This window comes from Dendrobium catenatum, unplaced genomic scaffold (assembly GCF_001605985.2).
Source record: "Dendrobium catenatum unplaced genomic scaffold, ASM160598v2 fragScaff_scaffold_743, whole genome shotgun sequence".
NCBI lineage: Eukaryota > Viridiplantae > Streptophyta > Magnoliopsida > Asparagales > Orchidaceae > Dendrobium > Dendrobium catenatum.
The window spans coordinates 5,384,273-5,408,262 of record NW_021319205.1 but is presented as its reverse complement, the minus strand read 5'-3'; the positions used below and the strand labels follow the sequence as shown (position 1 = coordinate 5,408,262).

The following is a 23,990-nucleotide window of genomic DNA, read 5'->3' as shown; positions in this document are numbered from 1 at the left end:
ATTACGATAAGCCTCGTATGCCTCTTTCTCATTAACATAAACATCCTGATAAATACACAATAAATGAATTATCCAATACCCAACCAATACGCAACACATACACAACCAATAAGCAGTAATTAAGCAAATCAATACGCAACCAATATGCAACCAATACGCAATAAAAACCCAACATATGTGCAATTAATGCGCAATGTATACCAAATCAATACGCAGATGATACTCAATGTATATCAAACAGATAAGAAATACATACGCAATTAATACGCAACAAAACTTTGCAATAAGAAAATCGAACTACAAATTCGTTATTGTACCCTAGCTCAATAATACTTTAAAAGAAAGGAACATCGAGTATTCTTTTAAAATCATTTACAATTTAACATTATGTACATTGTTTATAAAAATACGCATCTATGTTAAACACAATAAATACATCAAAAATCTTTGTACCCTAAAATAATTACATCAAAAAAATAACTCTGTAAAGAGATTTAATTGCAACATTGCTATGAAGAAAACTTGGAAGAAGGCGAACTTTACCGATAAGCTGAACTTTTAGGTGTTCTGCTATCAAAAATCTTCGTCCAGTCGCACTGGTTTTAGGTGTTCTGCTTCATGTGCGCTTGTTTTCTGGACGTCGGCATTCTCCAGGTTATCGGCTTCCTCCAAGACCTGTGAAAATATTGTCTGCTCATAAAAACCAACATCCTCCTCCAGATCCAGATCAATCTCCATCTTTATCGGCATTTTTTCTGCGAAAATTTTGACTCTAAGCGTTATGTACTTCGGTGATTCGCGCCTTAAATTCTGAAAAAAAGAAGCGCCAACCTAAATTTAACATTATCTCCCGGGTCGGGCTGGAAGACGGGTCAGATATCATCCGATTTACACAAGTCAATTGAATTTTTAACCATTTTCACTTAAGCAACCGAACACATCTTTACGACCGAATTCCACACAGAAAAATTTCCCCTCCGGCTTGATCGACGTCGATACATATCTGCTACGCTGCAACCCCATCAACCTGTTGAAAAATCCACATCCTCTCCTGGTCTTCTGTCATCCGCCATATCAAATCTCCACCTTCGTTTCTCTTTCCACTTTCTTCTCCTTCCCTCATCCTCTATTTTTTCTGACGGCAGGTGACGGTTCCTTTGAGCGACGAAACGACGGTTCATACTTCCCCCGCTTCCCCTTTTTCTCTCCCATGGTAATATAGGTTTCCGTGAAGTGCCGATCCATAGCTTCAATGACGGCTGTTTCCGTTGCAGCGGAGTGGCAACTCCTCTACAACCGCTACTACCGCAAACCTGAAATCTACTCGATGCAATGGGGTCGAATGGAGCTCACCCGCAACCGCGTCGCCTGCGCTCCTTTTGGAGGTCCCATTGCCGTTATCAGGGACGATTCCAAAATCGTACAACTCTACGCGGAGTCCGCGCGTCGAAAGCTCCACATCTTCAATTCCGCCGGAGTCCTCCTTGCCTCAACGGTCTGGGACCGTCCTGGTGGCCGGCTTGTTGGCATGGCGTGGACCGACGCCCTCGTTCTTGTCTGCGTCGTGCAGGACGGTACGGTATATAGCTACGATATTCACGCAGAGCTCTCTGCCTCTCAATACTCCATGGGAAAGGATTGCTTTGAGCAAAGCGTAGTTGAGTGCGTCTTCTGGGGGAATGGCATGATCTGCCTTACCGAGGGCAACCAGATATTCTGCGTCTCTGATTTTAAGAATCCTCAGCCTTGCAAGCTCGCTGACCCCGCGCTGGAGGATTATCCTCTCTGTATTGCGGTCATCGAGCCGCAGTACACAATGCATGGGAATGTGGAGGTGCTACTTGGGGTTGAGGATCATGTTCTTGCTGTTGAGGAGGATGGCATTCAGCAGCTTGGGGTTGGGGTTGGTCCCCTGCAGAAGATGGCAGTATCACCCAATGGCAAGTACCTTGCTGCTTTTACACATAATGGGAGGCTACTTGTTATACCTACAGATTTTTCAAGGATCATATCTGAGTATTGTTGTGAGGTTAGATAAACTTGCATGAAGCAGTATCCGCTCTTCTGTACTTTTGGTTCAGCTGATGCTAGAGTTGTTTACGTTTGAGGTGTAGAAATTGCAAAATCAAGGGTTGCACAAAGAAAGCATCGTGAAATTAAGGTTTTATAATGATCCTTTAAGATAGATTCTGAACTTAGCTAATGACCTGCAGTTGCATTTCTTAGATTGATGAAAGAAACCACGATAGGGGCAATGTGTCATTAAGAATGATAGGTTTGTTATGATTTTCTCTGTTGCATTAGATATATTCATTGTTTTGTTAAAATACAGTATACACAACATGCTACGTTTGTTTTATGAGGATATAGAAGAAAACCTTTTTTGTTTATTACTCGATTATAAGCATTTTGTTCCTTGATTCATTGTCCATTGATGTGTGCTAAAATTATTCATAAGATTGATACGTCAACCATCATTAGTTAATACATTGGCTTTTTAATATAATGAGATCAATCATAGAGCATAATTTCTTCAGGAGTTATAGAGGAAGAAAATTAATTAATTTCTTGGATAAGCTATTTGCAACCATGCAAACATAGATGAGTACAATAGTAATGTATCATAATCTTGTTTTTTTGCAATTTGTGCTTGAATGTTACTTATCAGTTTTGCTGTTTAAGTTGAGTAATCCAATGAGGTATTGTTTTTTCTTTTTTTCAGAATTTTGATGATAACTGTGCTTTATTTTGGTTTGTGATATTTTTGAAAAGTTTAAACTTGATTTGTGAATTGCATATAGATGTAAAAGATCCCTTGTGTTTAAATACTATTCCATCTTTCAAATCAAAAGATGAAAGATGAAAATGTCATTCAGAAAGTATTGTATTAATTTGTTGGTTTTGTGAATTTTTTTGCATTGCTCCATAACCAATATTTTAAATTAGGAATTGAAACTAATTGTATGGGAGAGGGGGGATGCATAGTTGTGTTTAGAGACTTCAACTCCTTCCATCTCCTATGAAGAGATAAAAATGTGAAGGTCATTCCCCTTAAAAATGGAAGAGGGGGGAGATTATGAGGGAGAGAGAAGGTTAAAGAATTGACATGAAAGTATTTATTATAGATGACCTATACCAAATCTGTAAAGGGCAATGTTGCCCCTTTTAAGTTTATATGAAACTTGCTAATAATTGAGAGGCCTAATAGTTTTTTCCTTGATATGTCCTTGGGAACAATAGTACTTTGCTTAAATTTGTAGGATTTATATGTAATTTATCTCCATTTCTTTAAGATAAATATACTTCAACATATCTTACAATTTAATTTATTTAATAAAGTAGAAAGCCAATCCCTTGTAGTTTTTAGTTTTCCAATGTCTTCTTTGTACTTTGATTTATTTACATGTTTATCCAATACTCGTGCAGTCAGCATTACCTCCAGAGCAGATAGCTTGGTGTGGAATGGACAGTGTCCTTCTCTATTGGGAGGACATGCTTTTGATGGTGGGCCCTGCTGGTGACCCAGTGCGTTATTTGTATGATGAACCAATAATACTCATTCCCGAGTTTGATGGCGTGCGGATTCTTACCAACACAAGCATGGAATTCCTTCAAAGAGTTCCTGATTCATCAGTGTCTATTTTTCAAATTGGAAGCACAAGGCCAGCAGCATTATTATATGATGCTTTGGAGCACTTTGATAAGCACAGTGCTAAGGTATTAATTGAATTGTGCGCTCTTTCGAAAGTGATACTGCATGTTTTATTTGATAAAGTTAATTCTTTAGCCATTAAACTATTTTGATTAATGGTTTAATCCATGCTTTGGAGCACCTACCTGATTAAATGCAGTTTTCTGATGATAGTAGAAACTGAAATGAAAATTTGAAATGGTTGTATGGCCATCATATAACCATCTTGTTATCTAGAACCCTCATTTTTCTTTTTCTTTTTCAATTTGCTTTATATATTCACTTTTGTTCAGATTTCTTTGTAATTTATTGGCTACGCTTTTATTGATTTTGAAAGATTGGACACATGCTTGTTTTATGCGAACAAATATCAATTAAGTGAATATATTTTTTTGCTTTTATCAATTACATAGATTGTTGGTGGTGATCCTTTAGATGAACTCCTCATATTTGATATAACAAATGGGTTTGGTGATAATGAGCAAGGGGGTGTGAGTTTGCACTTTATTCACTTTTATAGTTGAATTTGGCTACGCATGTTTAAAAAATAGTTGATGTGTACTCCTTGAGACATCCTCACTATGAGGAGCATGAAAAATGACTTGAGGCTTATGCCACTTTGCTCTGAGTGAGGCATACACCTTTTGTTTTACTAAGGTGCATGCCTCAAGGTCTTATGCCTCGAGACATTTGAGACGGGTGCCTTAAATTGATTAGAATAAAAAACATTTGTTATATTATCTTATAATAAACTTATAATATGCTTAATAGTTAGCCTAACATATATTTCTATTCTTTTATAAGTTAATTGAGCAAGGGTTTAGGGTTGGGTAAGCGGGCGAGTGGTTGTGAATGAGTGAGGCACAATAATATCCTTGGATCATGCTAGTTGTTGCAGTTGTGGGCAGGGATTGCGCTGGTTGTGAAGGCTACGAGCACACGAGGGAGGAGTTTAGGTATGTGCGCTTTCTTGATTGGCAGTTCTAGGGTAAATTTTTTTCTTTTCTTATCTTTTAGAAGAAAGATAAATATTTTCTTTATTTTCTTTTAAATATCTGTATATCCTTTAGTTTTTTTATTGTTTTTTATTTATTTTTACTTTTTTTTTTTATTTTTTTGTAAGTTTTAGATTAGTATTTAAGATTGAGTTTTGAGTTCTTTTTCTTGTTATATAATTTTATGATTTATGATGATGAACTAAGTTACTTTATATTTTCTATCATATCTATAATGTTTTTAAATTCGATCAGTTTTAAAATTTTCTTGCTCGAGGCTTACGCATTGTTTTTCTCAAAGAAAAATACCTTCGTTCCCTATTTCTCTTTTTTAAGACCCTATTTACACATATATGCTACAAGCTTATCATTATGTTGTTTTTTCTCTTATTATTTCTAACAATGACTAAAGCTGAGCATAGCTAGTCATGTAGTTTGCTAGTTAAGCACATTATGAATTTTGGAGCTTGTTAAAAATAGATTGCCCTTGCTAGTGTTTAGAATTTATTATTATTAGTGAGATATATTGTTTAATGATGACATGGTATATGAGACTTGTTCAAAGAGTCTCGAGAATTGTATTAAACCTCATTAGAGTAGACTGTTCTTAGATCAATTTGTTATAATGTTTGATGTAATATCGAGACAAATAGCTAAGGGCAAGTCGACAGGGTTACAAACCCAGGTATTGCATTAAGAGTTTGGCTTTTCATCTTGTACAAGTTTCCATGTAAGCCTAGGGATGATACATAATGTCTCTAAAATCATTGAGTATTACTTAAGAAGCTTCATTTAAGATCTTTTGATGGGATGGCCAGCCATATCAGTCAAGTAAGAAAATTTTTTAAAAATCACTTGATTTTAGGATCACTCTATTTGCCTTATTTTTCCAATTCAAAATTTTCATATTTTTGAAGTGTTTAATTTAATTTTATTTTTCTTACTTTTTTTCTTTGTATTCGGACAACTCATTAATCTATGTGATATTATTTTATTGGCTCCTAAGGTATTTCAAATTTATTTAGGCTTGAAAAAAGCCTATAAAATATTATTGATTTGTTCTTTTGGATTCATTGAATAAAACTTACTTTTCGTATGTGCAAATTCAAATGGAAAGGCTTGGTGGCCACTCTACTTTTTAGTGAAATTGGTGGTTAATCTTCTAGGGCTTTGCTTAGTCCTTAGTCATCATTTCCCACCCTTTCTCTTTTCTTTCCCAACAATTCTCATCTCATTTATATAATTGAATCATAGGTTTTCTCAATCTCAAGATACATCTATCTTTCTCAAAACTCTTCTAAACATTCTGATAGGGAACGCTTGAAGATCTCAAGTGAAAACCTATCAATCTTGGAAAAACAGAGGAAAATATCCATAAAACCCAAAACACCATAAAACAATAATTTATTGCAATAATAAGAGATAATGGAAGGAAAATACCAAGATACAGTTGATCCAAAATCCGAGAGGAGGTTCTATCTCTCCAAATGCCTAGACGCCGCTAGAGACCAAGAACGCCAAGCACCAAGAACACCAAAATCTGCTACAATTATCCCGATCCCTAACCCTAATACAAACTCCTACTTAAAGCAAATACAAAAATAAGACAAAGTACTAAACAATCCTCAAATAATTAGCCCTAGTTAATGGACCTCACCCCAAGGGGGGCGGGATTGGAAGTCTGCGGACCACCAAGCTTGCATCTGCTGTACTGCAGGAGCTAACCCACAAGTTGGGCCGGGTGGACCGGTCCAAGCATATCACATCTTTTTTTTTCTTTATAATATTCCAAGGTCGCAACTCTCCAATAATTCTAAGATATCTTAGCCAAAAGCTAAATATATGCGGATCATAAATATCACAACTCCTTAAACACTGATCTAAAATTAATAAAAAACTCTAATATTAATTTCTCAACTTCGCAAACCATTGGTTTGGAGTTTCGCATCTCTCTCCTCTAAGGAAAACTTAAAAGAAAAAATTCTTTTCATCACTGCCCATATAATTTTTTTTACCACTATAGGACATCAATTAAGTTGTCACCTTTACCATAGAGATCCTATAGTCCTTACATCAAAATTTTATGTAAATTTTACATTTCTATGCACTTATAGAGAATGATTGGATGGTAAAAAACTTTAAAAAATATTTATGTTAATTTTGATGAATTGATTTAGAAATATTTTTACAACTATAATAGTTAGTGTTAGAATATGTGTTACATTTTCCTTTTGCATGTAATATGCATGTCCATGCACTTATGGAAAGCGGTTGAATGGTAAAAATATATATGTAATTTGTATTGAAAGATTGATTAAGAAATCTTCTTACAACTATAATTGTTGATGCATATGAATGGAGATTAGATCTGCCAGAGCTTCTATGAAAACTTTATGGCACACCCATTTTGATATTATATAATTTTACAAAACTATTACATAAAGTGGTTAAAAAATTAGATGTCATGCCTAACTGACTTGATTAATGTTAAGGTCTAGATTAAAAATTTCAATGTTTTAGAAATTACCCCAATCTTGTGAGAATTTCTATTCACATTATTTAAGATGCATTTCTTATGAAATGTTAGTGAACAATGGCGACTCTTCAAAATATCAGGATTCTTGGATCATGTAAGAAATGTTTATCATGATGATTCACCCAGAAGACTCAGCAAACTTATTTTGCTGGTATAACTGTAATATATATTTCCTTCTAAGGATTGGTTCAAGGAGATGCAACAATCCTAGAGGGAAATATATATTAATATCATTGCTAGATTTAAAAAAAATTGAAATTTTATGGATATATAAAACAATCAAGTTTTATGATTAATATTGAATAGTCAGAGGCCCCGCTTAGTGGGACAAAGGCTTGATGTTGTTGTTGTTGTTGTTATTGAATAGTCATAGGGTAGAGTGTTGCTCCGCCTATTTATTGATTCCATTCTATTAACAAGGCAAATCAACTGCCAATTTTTTGTTGTATAACTCAACTCATTGATTTTGTGATATTGGCAGGCTGATGAAAATTTGCGAATGATCCGTGCATCATTGCCTGAGGCAGTTGAGGTTTGTATCGATGCTGCTGGACATGAGTTTGATGTTTCTCGGCAACTTACATTACTAAGGGCTGCTTGTTATGGCCGTGCATTTTGCAGGTTAATTTTTTTGTTCAGCTATGCCTGTTTAGTAATGCTCCAGTGTCTATATATCATAATTCTAGGCATTATTTTCATTTACCTTGAAAAAATCCTTTGGGGTTCTAGCTTCACTTTTGCGTTTGTTTAGGGTACAGTTCATTATCTATTTTGTTCTCTTTTTCTCCTTCGATTGATTTGTTGTTTTCTCTCTATTGATAAATGATCCTTCTTACCTCTTGAATCCTTAATAACATTTTGACCAAATCTCTTAGGAAAGAAAAACGAAGGAAAAAATGAACACATTAAAAAAAAAAAAAAATTCCTATAGAAGGTAAAATTACCCTTGGCTTTAAGCACTACTCTATCATCTTCAACTCTGTAAGCTGGGAGTATTGATTAAAGTAAAATGCCTTCAATGTCTAGCAACAGGCGTTACAATCCCTTCTTGATATAGTTTTCAATTGCAGCGATGCTGATATCATCTTTACTAATGACCTTGTTCTAGGAAAAGTTGGATTGCCTGGATGCCTGAATTCTATTGTCACAAATTGAATCCAAGACAGAATTTTGGATCACTGATTCTAGGATTCAACTACAAAAGCCTTCTTAACTGTTTATATCTTTAGGTGGCACAGGGACCTTCCAGTTCATTTATACAATGCACAGCTTCTGCGAGGCTTTTAGGTGGAGTGCAGACCCTACATATTCCTTCCTTTTAACATTGTTGACTTCTATCGAAGTGTTATTCCTTCTTCATAGTTGACATATGCATGTATAATCTAAGTTCATTATCTACGAACATAGTGATAATTTTCTTCTTGATTACTTGATTAAGAGATGAAATGTGTGGGGGTGAAGTTGGAAAGTTTTGGTTGGTCTATTGTATAGATAATTCATCCTGAAACCATCATTACTATTGCCTTTCAGTCAGTGTTATAATTTTTGGATCTCATCATACAAAGTGGCTGGTCAAATTAAGTATTTAGATTTTCCTACTGCATTTTGTCATGTCAAACACAGCATCCAATATGGTAGAAATTCATTTTTTATGGATTTTCTTCATTGTCGGATTGAAATTTGTGATAGCTTTCTAACAATGGGTTAGAAAGCTATCACAGTTTATGATTGTGGTATGTTTCATCTGAAAATGAATTCACTCTATATGTGGAAATGGAATTTCAAACAAGATAAACTAAAATTATTCCCAACAAATGTAAGATTTCACAGAATGTAGTAATTTATATAGATTTGTGATTTGTCAAACAGCGCTCTTCATCCCCCTCCCTCCTTCCCTCCTTCCCTCCTTCCCTCCCTTTTTTCTTTCAGTAACCCAGTTTATTTATTTTTTGTCTTAAACTATTTTATGCAGTTTTAAATTCGTTGTTCACAGTTTTGTGATTGGCCCTCATCACACAATGAAATAGCCAAAAGTTAACTCAGATTCTTCAACTATTCTTAATAAGTTTTTTTTATCGTCTTGTAAGCCATGAGAACTCAATCATTGTCTTTTTAGACAGTGATGATAATTATTTTTCCAAGTTGGAAAACATATGCTTATTTGTCCCTTCACGTAGTTGCATGTGGTGTTCATTTCCTATGATCAAAGGTAACTGTTGCAAATAGTATGTGACATTTCTTTGTATTTACATTAAGCGGCTAACTATACAATCTTTTCCGTTGCTGATAAATATGTTGTGTTGTTGATGTTTGCGAATACAAACTAGGAGGGATGATTTTTTTTTTTCTAGTGAATTCAAGTTGGATAGTTGAAGTGGAGGAATGCATTGGGCTTGTTGTGTGATAGAGAAGTCACTCTCAAACTTAAGGAAAATTCTATAAGATGGTAGTGAGACTTGCAATGTTCTATGGTGCAGGATGTTGGCCATTAAAAGAGAAGCATAATATTAAGTTAAGTATTGCATAGATGAGGATGCTTAGGTGGATGAGTGGCTTTACTCTTAGAGACAAGATACAAAGTGAGCATATACGTGAAAAGGTTGGAATAGCTCCAGTGGAAGATAAGATTAGAGAGAGTCTCACCTTAGATGGTTTGGTGAGATAAAATAGCGGCCTTCTGATGACCCGGTTAGAAAAGTAGATGTATCAGATTTGACTTAAGAAAGGTTGAGGTAGACCTAAAAAGTCTTGGTTAGAAAATATTAGAAATTACCTTTATTTATTAGATTTAGATGAGAATTTGACTCTTAACAAGACATAATGGAGAAAAATGATTCATGTAGCTGACTCCACATAGTGATAAAGGCTTGTTGTTGTTATTGTTGTTTGTATGATATAGGCTTGATATTACTCAATTTTACTTGGGCCAGATGTTTGTTGGTACTATTAGCATATATTTTGTCTTGCTGTATCTAGCAATTACTGTGTCATGCATCTTTCATTAATTATAATAGCTCATAGAGAATCCCTATATATATTTTTTTCATTTTCAGTGGGCATCTAATTTTTGATAGCATATAGGAAATGATATTTTGTTTCTTCTCACAGCCAGTTTTCCCGTGACCGCTTTCAAGATATCTGCAAAACTCTGCGTGTTCTGAATGCTGTTCGTAACCATGAAATTGGCATCCCACTAAGTATCCAACAATATAAGGTCTTGCACAATTTTCTATTGCAAAACTTTTGCCATGAATATGATTCTATCCATATTTTATTTTTAAAAATATTTCTGCCGGTGTTTTTTTTTTCCCCAGTCACTTACGGCACCAGTTCTGATTGGGCGTTTGATTAATGCCTACCACCACCTTCTTGCTCTGAAGATCTCTGAGTATCTTAATTTGAATTCGGTAATTTAACTTTTTTCTAATACTCTGAACAATGTCTTTTTTTTTTTTTTCATTTCTTTTATTGGCTTGCTATTAAGTCTGTGCTCTATAACGTGTGTATGAAAAACTAGAAGGTAATAGATACGGGCTATGAGCCATGCTGAATAGCTCAACTAAAAGAACTAATAATTTAATATTTTTGAATGTCTGAACTTGTTGATCACATATCTTTTTACAAAATGGGGATGATTCTTAAAGAAAAATGATGTCAATATCTATGTATAAAATAAACGGTAGAATTTAAATATCATGCAGCAAAAGATTAAATCTAGTATGGTTATATTAGGCTTTTCTATTTTATGCATGCAATTACTACCTTAAAACATGCCAGTGCACATATAACTAATGTAAAAGCAAGTAAATTAATATACTACTTTAGATGGACACGAAAGGATCAAAAAACTAGGGTTTGTATGTTGTGGAAACTGTAACCTTAGACATGTAAAAGAAGCTATAGAGAAGTTCATGTTGCTCTTCCCGATACCTTTCTTGAAGCTAATGCTTGTTCTAGATGTCTAGCTGTACCTTTGCTAATGTTCATCACATGGTTAAGTTCAAATTTAGAACAGACTAATATAATACATAAAGAGGTTAAAAAGGTTTGGAAGATGGATGAGGGAAAAAAGGGAAGATCTGAATTGTTTAGCTCAATTTCCACTGATCTTCTGCTGGCTCACAGATACAGGATTTCACATCCATGAAAGGAGAATTTCAGTCATCAAAGAAAGGTCTTGATCTAGATCTATAATTGCACTGGATTGAAAATTAATGAAATGCGCATCCAAACTAAGAATTATAGTTACTAGAGAACAAAGAAAATAGATGAAAAGTTTATGCATAAATAATGAAGAAAAGGGAAATAATCAAATAGAGTTGGCATGATTTCACATGCCCTCTTCAAGATTTGCACTTAGGAATTGAGAATTTTCAATAATAAACCAAAGAGCTTATATTAACATAATATTGAAGAAAATAAAGAGATTGCACTTACGTACTAAGGCAAAGGCTGGCTAATGACTACCTAAGATGCCCTGAGATCTTGGTAAATAGCCAAAAGATCTTGTGATTCGAATATTGAGCCAACTACAACAACAACAACAACAACATCAAGCCTTTATCCCACTAAAAATATTGAGCCAACTGAAACATAAAATACGTCCAAGTTAATGTATTGCACGTTTTGATTTCATTGTAATATACATTGCAATGGAATGTACTGTAAATTTTACTACTATGACTACCTTTTTTTCCTTCGGTGAATTCCACTTTGAGTATTTTATCTAGATACATGCAACTACTGATACAATTCTAATGATATAAATGCAAAATTAAAGTGCACATGATAGTCCTTACACAAGGCACACGTAAGTGAAAGAATATTGCTGCAACACAACTAGCTTTCATTTCTATTGATGGTTGTGAATTTGAATCTTCTCATCCATTTGAATAATTCTTTGCTTTGTGATGCTTCAGAACTTTTAAGTTTTTCAATGACTTTTTTGTGATACTTTTTAATCTTATTAAATAAATAACTTTACATAATTGCATATTTTAGATATAAATATGTTAATTTCTTGGAAACAACTTTAGAAATTTCTCGGTCATTTGTTCTTTGTTTAGGAAGTGGTTATAATGCACTGGACATGCACAAAGATGCTAGCTTCTGCAGCCATTGATGATGCTGCTCTGCTGGAAATTTTGCTGGATAAGGTTTGCTGTTCTTCTCTGTCAATTTTTCTGAAAAGACTTGTATATTCTATTATTTGGCATCAGTTTTTCTGAAACCAAAGCCATTGACATTGCAGTTGAAGCTGTGCAAAGGCATCTCTTATGCTGCAATTGCAGCTCATGCTGATAACAATGGGCGGCGGAAATTAGCTGCAATGCTTGTTGATCATGAACCACTGTCTTCAAAAAAGGTGCTTAAATTTTTAGAAGTACTTATTGCACTTTAATTTAGTTCTACGCTGTAAATCTCATTACTTGACAAATATAATACCATTGGTCTCTTAATAGCTGAGAAATCTCTAAATTCTCAAGTTATCGACCTACATGTAGTTCTCTCATCGTTGCATGGTGGACAACGGGAGGTGAGAATGCTTCCAGCTGTTACGTCACTTGTTTACCAAATCATTGCAGTACTTATTAGGCATATAAACTGTTGTGTTTGCTAATAGGTTATCTCGTTTCAAGGTTTATAGCCTTGTGTGTCACGGTTCTGCATACAAATAGGGTTGTTTGAAAACTATTTTAAGAAAATGGAGAAATATGAGGGGGTTTGTTATATTTTAATCATAAAAGACCTAGTCTTTGACAAAAAATTCCATTCTAAATTGAAGTCGGCGTCATGTAACTTGTAACTAGATAGTACAGGTCGTTTCCATCTAAAACATTGAAGTTTTCTTTTCAATAGTCTGTAGATCCTAAGTTGATCACTGCAACCTGCACGGGCTTATGAAATCTGAAATAATTATGAAAAAAATCTCAAGTGCTTCCTTCCAAAACCTCTTAGTGCATTCCATGTCCAATTTCATGATGGTATAAGTTTAGGAGATGTGCTTGGTAGGTTGGAAATATGTATCTGATAGGAAATACTTCTAGAAATCGAAATAATTCTTTGCTGAAATTTGAAATTTCAGCAAGATAAAACAGAAATCAAGAGAAATTTGGTGGCAAAACATTAGGGAAACTTGATTATTGATGAAAGAGGGAAGAAAACAAACAAGATAAAATGGATCTTCAATTTGAGAGGAAGATCCGACTCTCCTATTCCCTTGTCAGCGACTAGTGCCCAAGCAAACCCTAAGAGAAATACAAATTCAACTAAACATAATATAACCATAACCCTATGATGAAAATAACTATTAAATGCAAACAATACAAAGTAAAATGTCCAAACAGCCCCTCAAATTCAATTTTCTTGCTCTCTCGCCCCTTTCTATCTTTCACTCTCTCTCTTCCTTAATGATTTGACCCCACCCTAAGGGGGTGGGCTAGGCCTGGGTGGAGCCAGGATTCTGCTTGGTATAGACCTGGAGGAACTGCCCAGACCAACCCCTCTTGGGCCGGTTTAACAATACCCTCTCCCAAAGAATCACCTTGTCTTTAAGGTGGAAGGACAAAAATTGAAGTATCATCTGCTCATACGGCTCCCAAGTTGCGTCATACTCGGGTAGGTTTTTCCACTTTATCAGCACTTACTTCCTCTCGTCCCTGTTGTGCTTCTACCAACTCCAGTGGTTCCAAAATTACCTTCAAATCCTCCGTCAATGTCACCGGTTACTCCAAACTTGATGTGTGATCCCCTAAAGCTCTCCTTAACCGTGACACGTGAAATACTGGGTATATGGTCGCGATCGGAGGCAGCCTCAATTGATATGCCACTGCTATGATCCTCTCTACTCTCTCATAAGGACCAAACTATCTCGGAGCCAGTGTCTCATTCCTCCTACTAGCCATTGTCCTCGGTCTGTAGGGACGAAGCTTTAAATACACCCCATTCCCTACCTTAAATTGAATGTCCTTCTGGTGCTCATTTGCTTGCCTTTTTATAATCTGCTGGGCCTCAACAGATGTCTTTTCAATTCCACAAGTACTCGATCCCTCTCATCTAAGTATTGTCCCACTAAAAGATTGATTTGTTACTTTATCCAAAGTGCACCAAGTGAGACGGATTCCTACCGTACAACACTTTGAAAGGATTCATCTGGGATGTTGAATGATACAGAGTATTGTATCAATACTCCGCCCACACCAGCCACTTGGCCCACAGCTAAGGTGTCTCTTAAGCAAAGCATCACAAGTTTGTCTCCAAGATCTTGTTGACCATCTCCGTCCGCCTATCTGTCTGAGAGTGATAAGTGGTGCTTCTCTTTAGCACAATCTCCTGCAATCTGAACAACTCCCTCCAAAAGTGATTGTGGAATACCTTGTCTCGATCGGACACTATAGACTCCAATATCCTGTGTAATCTGACCACCTCTCTAATGAAGGCAAACGCACTATTACTGTCGTGTAAGAGTGTCGTAGAGGAATGAAATGAGCATATTTACTCAGTCTGTTCACTAGCACTGTTGATCTCAAAATCATAACCCAACAACTTTGATAACCATCTTTGATGCTCCTCGATCACCTTGTTGTGCTCTAGCAAGTACTTCAAGCTCCGGTGATCATTCATAACAATGAAATTCCTTGGCAAGAATTTTAAGATGATCAGTAATTTATTTCTGTTGTGATATGAAGATTTCTCTGTTGGAGTGGGCCGCTTCAATTCCGAGGAAATATTTTAATCTACCAAATTTTTTAATCTCAAATTCCCTGGCAAGAATTTTCTTAGAATCACTTTATCTTTTTCTTCATTCTCAGTCAAGATGATATCATCCATATAAACTAACAAAACTGTGACTCCCCCTAAGTCTAAGTGCTTGAAGAAATGTGTGTGGTCCCTTTGGCTATGTAGAAATCCATTGAGTAGCATAACATTGTAGAATCTTTCAAACCAAGTTCTAGGTGACTGTTTTAACCTATATAGAGCCTTCTTCAACCTACACACTTTCTCACCCCCAGAATTCTCCTTGAATCCTAGTGAAATTTTCATAAATATTTGTTCATCCAATTCCCATGTAGGAATGCATTTTAAACATCTAACTGTTCCAGATGTCAATTATAATTAGTTGCTAGGTAGAGCAGTATCCTAATAGTGTTCATGTTAGCCACAGGTGCAAAAGCTTTATGTTAGTCAATGTCGTATGTTGAGTGTACCCTTTCGCTATCAGTTTTGCCTTGTACCTTTTCAGTGTGTCATCAGCTTTGTATTTCATAGAGAATATCCTTTTGCAATCGACTAGTCTTTTTCTTACTAGTAGATCAGTGATCTCCCAGGTATTGTTCTTATACAAGACATGTATTTTATCTTTCATGACACTTTTAATTTTAATTAGATCAGAGCTTATAAATATTATCTGGAATATGAATATCATTTAGTGTGACCAATAAATTTTTATGTGAATGTGAGAAATTATGGAAGGATACAATGTTGGTTATAGGGTACATGTGAGATTTTTTTTTTATGAACTTATGTTTAACTTAATTTCAGTAGACGGTTTAGATTCTTGGATCTACTTTGGAGCATCGTTTGGGTTTGTATGCATGGAATATACTTTTCCGAATGTCATGCTATCCATAATTACTTTGTCCTTAGTTTCCCTAGCTTTGGTTTCAGGTTTAGGTGGATCGGTTTGAAGTGGAACTGGAAGGTCTAGGGGGGCAAGCTCACTTTCCTCATGTTCCTCAGTTTTAGTCTCCCCCTGAAAATGAGATTTGGTGAAATAGGATTTTTGTTCGTCAAAAGTGACATTGTCATATATAAGGATTTTCTTAGTAGAGCGGCAATAACACTTATAACCTCTTTGGGTGGATGAATATCCGATAAAGATACATTTGGGTGCTATTGATATAATTTTCTTCTATTTTTGGCTGTTAATGTGAACATTAGCAGTGCACCCAAAGATTTGAGTGTGAGGTTGTTATGGGTTCGGAATTCAAGTTAAAAAGAGGACATGACATCTATTGGTGCTTTTAGTTCCAAGGCTTTTGAAGGTAGTCAGTTTATGAGATATGTGGTAGTTAGAAGGGCTTCCACCTAGTAGGATTTGGATACATTGTGGTGGAATAAAAGTGCACGGGTGGAGGCAAGAAGGTTATTATTTTTTCTTTCTGCATCTCTGTTTTATTATTGGGTGTGAATGCAGGAAGACTCATGAATGATACATTACTTTTGAAAGTAGGAGGATAGAGTTTTATTAAAGTAATCTTTGGCATTGTCATAATGAAATTTCCTTATTTTCACCCTGAATTGGTTTTGGATTATCGTGTGAAAAATGGGGATGATAGTGCTAACATCGAATTTGGTTTTGAGGAGAAAGACCCAATAGACTTTAGTGCAGTCATCAATGAAGAATACAAACCACTAGAAATCTAAAATTTTAGGGTTTTTTGAGGGTCCCCAAATATCACTATGAATAAAATAGAAGAGTGTATGACATCTCTTATTTTTGTTTAAAAAAGAAACTCATTTATAATTGGCTAACTCACATATTTCACAATGAAATGATTCATTTTTCAACTCATGAAAAAGTTTTGGATGCATGTTTTTTAAGACATCAAAAGATAAATGTTATAATCTAAAATGATGAAGTCAAATAGTAGATTTTTTATCAAATAGGGATAACATAGAATATCCATTATTAATAATAGTAGATTTGTTCAACTCTTCCCTGTAGTCTAATCCATATTTCTCCTTAGCAAGTCCAATCTTCTTCCCCAATCCATGGTCCTAAAATAAACTAGTAGGATTAAATAGGACTTAGGAATTATGGTCATTGGTAAGTTTTTGTATGGAGATTAAGGCTTCGTTTGGGACAACTTTCTTATTGCTTCTAAAAGCAGTTTTTTTAGTATATAAATTTTAATTTTTATGCTAAAAAGCTACTTTAAGAAGCAATAACAAAGCCGTCCCAGACGAAGCTTAGGTTTCTAGATAATTGAGGTACATAGAAAATATTTATTTAGAGTGAGAGGGAGATAAAGATCTATATCCTTGGCCTGTTACTGTGTTAAGAGAATCATTAAAAGTGATGATTTTCTTATCACTCGGGCAAAGAGTGTGGTTGATGAAGTGGGTAATGAAGTGTGTCATGTGATCTGTGGCTCCTGAGTAAATGATCTATAAACCTTTTAAATAATTTCTAGAAATAGTTAATTCGATGGATATAAGAAACTTTCCTGAAAGTGTAAGAGAAGAAGATGCGGGTGGTTTTTCAAGGGATATCAAGAGTTATTTTATCTTATCAATATCTTCTTTCTTGAGTTCTTTGAAGCTGAACTGCATTTCTGGGTTGGGCTGACTTTTTATAGTATTAGCTTGTGATCAATGTTTAAAATTGCGTATTCGGGTATTGAGGCGTTTTTTATTCGTGAGGCGAGGCGTAAGCCTCAAGGAATTTTGAGGCGTAAGCCTCAAAATCAAAAAATTGCGTAAACATAAAATGATAAATTTTTTATATACTAATGAGTGAATAATATAAAACATAAAAAAGCATAAGATATGAAGTGAAAACAAATATCTTATCAATAGATGTTCGAAAGTAATTTCACTACTTCTATCGCATGATTTTTCAAGATATAATTATTAGTTTTTATAATCTACATCTTATAGTATACATTGAAAGCTCTTATTCTACATTAATGTGTTTGGGTTGTACCGAGCAGTACCATTTTCTTGATTACTGCTAGTTAAGGTGCAAGTAATGCGGAAGGCCTTCTCCTTTTAGGGGCTTCAAACTGTTCAAAAGTACTTTATCTGCTTAATTAAGTTTATAAATGTTGGTAGCTATGTGTAGATGCCTCATGAGTTACTAGATGATGCGGAGTTTTAACTGATTACAATTGTGTTTTGATACATATGGCGGGCTTTTAGATTTTAACTGAGCATAGAAGAGATGCGAGGTACAATTTTTTGTGCAGAGGTATGCAACTTTTGTAAAGTTATGTGGTGCTTTGTTTGACTAGGTTCCTTTATTGCTAAGCATTGGGGAAGAGGATACAGCCCTGGTAAAATCTACTGAAAGTGGTGATACCGACCTTGTATTTCTTGTTCTTTTCCATATCTGGCAGAAGGTATGTTGAATGTATGGTTTGGCTCAACACTTCGGGGTTTTTTCATATTGCATGTGGGCACGTGATCTGGATGTATCAAATTTTTATACATGTTTTGTTTGCTAATCCTTTATGATTTTTATCATCTTTATAAACAGAAGCCATCTTTAGATTTCTTTGGAACAATAAATGCGAGACCTTTGGCTCGAGATCTGTTCATCACATATGCTAGGTAATGTTGTATATCATGTAGGACTCAAACAGTGATTTAATATGCCGTGCTACATGGAGATAACAATAACTACTATTTTCTGATTGTAGGTTTTATAAACACGAATTTCTGAAGGATTTTTTCCTGTCTACAGGCCAGCTTCAAGTATGTTGCTATTTCGTCAATTTTACTATTTTATATAATATTTCTATTGCATGCCAAATCTCTTCAAACTCTTTGTGGATGAGTGGCTTTACTCTTAGAGACATGATACGAAATGAGAATATACATGAAAAAGTTGGAGTAGCACCAGTGGAAGATAAGATTAGAGAGAGCCGCCTTAGATGATTTGGTCACATAAAACGGTGGCCTTCCGATGACCCGATTAGGAAAGTAGATGTATTAGATTTTATTTATGTTAAGGAAGGTAAAGGTAGACCTAAAAAAACTTGTTTAGAAAATATTAGAAATTATCATTCTTAATTAGATTTAGATGAGAATTTGACTCTTAATCGAACACAATGGTGTCAAAGGATTCATGTAGCTGACCCCACTGTGGGATAAAGGCTTGTTGTTGCTGTTGTTAGTTTTATAACTGAAACGCTATCTTCAGTTTTTGTGTTTCCATGTTTCTTAACTAGGCTTCTTGCATCTAAAGCATTCTATGGACATTTTCTCTTCTTTTTATTCTATTGACTTTTTTAAAGAAGTATTAAAGTTCTGATTTAGTTGGAGAAACAACAGAATTTATCCCAAGAATTCTGGATGAGAAATTTAAATATTATGGTTGTGGGTTGATGGATGGTCAACTTAAGTTGAAACTGTTTTTTTCTAACCAATGCAATTTGATTGATTCCAAAATGCAAATCATAATAATTAAATTTTGTTTTACTTCTATGCTTAGCAACATGTTAGAATTCAACACTACCTACTCTATTTACATTAAAATTACTGGCTTATTTTTATTACGTGACCTTCCGCCAATGTCTTTTAAGTTGGTTAAACTTATATAGTCCTTCCTATAACCGACCTATTGCCAATTAATTACCCATAGTTTTGTATTGCTGTAATCTATCAGTCTAGATATAGTTCAAATCTTGATTAAATTGATGGTTGATAGGAAGTGCCCGTGCTTCTAAAAATCTTATTTCCCTTTGCTGAAATTAAATTACAACAATCCCAAATATAATCTCCAAGAGGAATTAAGAGCAATAATAAGAGAAAACTCTTTTTAATTGATGATATATAAAAGAAAATAACCAGATACAATGGATCTTCTATTGAAGAGGAAGATCCGGCTCTCCCAAATCCCTAGCCACCTGGTAGAGCCCAAAACTCCCTAAGAGCAATCTAAATTTAGCAAATAACATCATAATCCTAAAATCACCCTATTGTTAGCCTTACATAGGCTCTCGTAATTCCCTCCCAAATCAGCCCCCTTTCCCTAAATAATTCCCTCTCAAATTTGAATTCAAATTAAATATCTTTCTCTAAATAATTCCCTCCCAATTGTAATTAAAAATTTCCTAAAAAATTTCCTCTTGATTCCTCCTCCCTTACCCTAAATAATTCTCTATTGGATTTTGAATTCAAATTAGATCTCTTTCTCTGAATAATTCCCTCCCAATTATAATTAAAATATTCCTAAATAATTCTCTTTTGATTAAGAACCTTCCTAAACAACTCTCTCTTTATTAGAAATTTTTCTAATTCTCTCCCAATCAAATTGACCGGTCCATCAATACCCTCCTGCCGAAGTGTCACATTTTCCTCAAGGTGGAACGAAGGAAACTGCTACTGAAGCACTAGACTAAAAAATGGTTTGTTAATGGGCTGAATTATCTTTGCCTCTAGCATCTCCTTAATTAATCTCTCAATCTCTTCGTTTTGGATTTTGGGATGATGGTGTAAAAGAATACTCATAGGCAAGACTCTTTCAAGATGATGGCATGCTCGTGTTCCCGCAGAGGAGGCAACCTCTGAACTGGTTGGAATAAACCTTGATACTACTCTAGAGGTGGCTGTAGCAGGTATGGTGCTTCTATCTTCTTCCTATCTTTTTCTCCTTCCAAACTGTGCAGCCTTACTAAAAATTCCACTCCTTTCACACTTTCCCCTATTTGGAAGTGGCTCCAAAGGTTGTATCTCATCTTCTTTTCTCAATATTTCCACCTACTGATCTTCCCCTCTTCTTGTTAGATTAGAGTTTCCTCCACTCCCTTAGTCGCCGCCGCCTCTGACAACACTTTTTTGGTTTGGAACTATAGCATCTTCCTTATCATCTTCTATTTGATGAAAAACTTCTCATTTATCTTCTTCTTTCCCTAACTAGGCCCCCTTAGATTTTGAATTTAAATTAGGTCTCTTACCCTAAATAATTCCCTCTCAATTGTAATTAAACTTTTATAAATAATTTTCCTTTGATTAAGAATCCTCCTAAACAGCTCCCTCTTAATTAGGAAAATTTCTAATTCTCTCACAATCAAATTGGCCAGTCTATTAATGGTATCTCAGTTTTGTGTGTTGTTGCATAGTTGGTACGTGGTATTTAAGTGGACAACATGCTTGATGCTGGCTTGAGGGGAGATTAATGTTAAGCAAAAATATATTCTTTTGGATTTGAAGATAGTACAACAAGGTCAAGAATGGGTGAACAATTCAAAAAATTAGCCTCAAGATTAATAAAATATTTAAAGTCTATCATAGAAGATGAATGAAGCAAAACTTTTAAAGAAACACCACAACAACCGACCTACTACAACAACTCATAGTTCAATTTATTTTTGCATTTAATCTGTCCCAAATGCATTTTTAGTTCTTTTATTTTACTTGTATTAGACCAGTTGGTCTTAACCTCCATTAAACCTAAAACCGGTTCATATAAACCTTTATAGATAAGACCCCAAATATTGTAATTGAATTCAGCAAACAAGATTTTTGCTTTCACCCTTTTCTAATCTCTCTTCTTCCCCTTCTTCTTTCTTAAGGAGTCCACACCTACTTGAAAGATGCCTTCTCCTTCTTGATGTAGATCAAGAAGCTTAACAAATGATGCTCTCATTGCACTAAAAATTCCATTTTTCCCTCCTACTGGCCAGCAGTCTCTAGAATCCAACAGTTCTTTTCATCCGCCAACCCTATTGTTCTCCACAATAACTTACCTTTCCACCTCCTACCCTACTGACCAGTACTCTCCACCATAGCCAACCTTCCTTCCAGCTACCAGACCTCTTTTCCTCCACCGAAACTCCATTCTCCACTTCCTAATCCTGTGGGCCAGCAGTCTCTACTGCCCCAGCATTCATTTCAGCCTGCTGACCTGCTGCATTCAAAAACAGTTGCAAGAAATCTGCACCATTTAGGTTCTACGTTCACCTCTAAGAGTATGTTGCCTTCAAGAATCTGCCACAGTTTCTATTTTCAGCAGCAAGAAAAAGTCAAGGCAGAGTCAAGAAAGGTTCAAGCATCAATAACAGGTCCAGAAATCAGCATCAAGGATAGCTTCACTGACGCTAGAGCTGAGCTGCTTAATCTTGTTAAATTCAGGCCAGATTAATTCCATATGATAGTTAATATGGCTATATGTGTAATGTTTCTTATGTTGATTGTAGCCTATTATATTGCTACATTTGCCTATAATTATATAACTAATACTTGTAATAGGGGATGATTAATAAGATTTGATTTGGGCTTTGTGTAGAGGTAGACCTAAAAAAACTTGGTTAGAAAATATTAGAAAAATGATCTTTCTTTATTAGATTTAAATGAGAATTTGACTTTTAACAGGACACAATGGCGAAAAAAAGATTCATGTAGCCGACCCCATGTAGTGGGACAAAGGCTTGATGTTGTTGTTTGTTTCATTTCTTTATCTTGAAGTGTATTGAGGTGGTGGTTTCTTTCTAATTAGTTCTTGGAGTTGTGTTAGGCTACGGTCACTAGATTGTGGACAAGTTGTCATGCCCCCTCTTGTCCGGTGTCATTTTGTATCAAAGCCGGTAGGCTCTTCTTGTTTTTGTTTTCTGTATCCTGGATTGTTTTTTTGGTGGTGGCCGCCCCTTTCCTCTTCTCTCCAGCTGTCGCAGCTGACCATGCACCCCTCCCGCCTTCGTGAGAAATCATCTTGGTCCTCTACTTGTCATCCAGCCCTCTTCGACAAGAAATCACATACTACAAGCTAATGTTGTCTTCTTCAAAAAACTGGAAGTTGTTGTTGTTGACCTATTCCAGAACCTCCAAACGTGGCTGTCCAGTTGCTATCAGCCACCTTCACAACCTGTTGGAACCAACTGGGGTTGTTCAGCTGCTGTCCACCTTCTTCTAGGTCATTAGAACTGTTGTAAGCCACAAGAACAACCGCAAAAACAATTGTCCAGCTGTTGTACATCTTCTTCCAGGTCATCTAAACTGCTATAAGCCGCGAGAGCAGTCAAGACGTGTGGTATCATACCAAATTTGTGGTACAGAAGCTAGGAACAGGACAACACAACTATCTAATTTGTGGTACAGTAGCTAAGAAGAGTGCAAATTGCTTATGCCAAGAAACCTTCCAACCTCCTTCTCAGTTGTCCGCAGTCTTCTGCCCAAGACTTCACCTGATCCTGAACGACAACCCACTTTCCTCTCCACAGCATCTATATCTGTCTAGGTGTAGCTACCGCCAAGATCAACGAGGCCATCAAATTTTCTGCTGTCCTCCTTCAAAACAGGTGCTTGCCTTTGATTTCAGCCGCCTGTGTTGCCACTACAAAATGCCTCCTCGAGGAACGTTGCAGCGACCACTTCAAGAAGCATAAATTGATGATATTCGACAAGAAATTACCTGACTCAAACAACGATTGTCAAGGCTTGAACAAAGAACATACTTGAGCCCCCTTGCCAGGGACTTTGATGGCATCCGACCAAGCATAACGGCTTCAAGATCATTCGTTCCAACCAACGTTTAAAATTGCGCAATAAGAGCCCGCGCCTCAGCGCAATTTGGTCCATTTAAGCCTCAAAGCCCACGCAATAAGTTCAGTTTATGAGGCTTACGACTCAAGTTTACTAAGGCGTGCCTTATGGCGCGCCTCGCCTCATATATTTAAGGCGCCACCTCTAAAAAAATAAAATTAACCTAAAGTTTTTTTTTTTCAGTTCGCCCCCCCAGTTGCCGACGTGGCGCGCCTAGTGAGATGTCGACGTGGCATCAACATTTAAACCCTGGTTTAGGTCAAATGCAGAGGCGACGTTTAGATTTTCAAGTTCAGCAAAAATTCGAACTTTCAAGCATTCACTCTGGAGCAATTTCAAGCACTCTTCACTCAGTTTCTTCTAAGATGTCGTCACCCCCAAAGAGAAAGGTAACTTAATGCTATGTTTTCTGTTCCGTACTGCGTATTTTATGGTTATGCTATGCGTTGGTGTTCAAGGTTCTGAAGATCTTCTTATTTTATGCTTATTCTATGCGTATGCA

At 35.7% G+C, this 23,990-nt stretch overlaps 1 protein-coding gene across 1 annotated transcript in view; it reads left to right on the top strand.

Moving 5' to 3' along the window:
• The first annotated feature begins 976 nt into the window (after positions 1–976).
• Positions 977–23,990, top strand: part of LOC110114087 (protein VACUOLELESS1) — a 165,347-nt gene continuing 142,333 nt past the window's right edge. The window contains exons 1-10 of the mRNA XM_028696467.1: positions 977–2,029; positions 3,427–3,717; positions 7,704–7,843; positions 10,331–10,436; positions 10,537–10,629; positions 12,289–12,378; positions 12,474–12,587; positions 18,238–18,345; positions 18,483–18,556; positions 18,646–18,700. Of these exons, the coding sequence (XP_028552300.1) occupies positions 1,253–2,029; positions 3,427–3,717; positions 7,704–7,843; positions 10,331–10,436; positions 10,537–10,629; positions 12,289–12,378; positions 12,474–12,587; positions 18,238–18,345; positions 18,483–18,556; positions 18,646–18,700 (1,848 nt within the window). The 5' untranslated portion in view covers positions 977–1,252. The remainder of the gene's footprint in view (positions 2,030–3,426; positions 3,718–7,703; positions 7,844–10,330; positions 10,437–10,536; positions 10,630–12,288; positions 12,379–12,473; positions 12,588–18,237; positions 18,346–18,482; positions 18,557–18,645; positions 18,701–23,990) is intronic.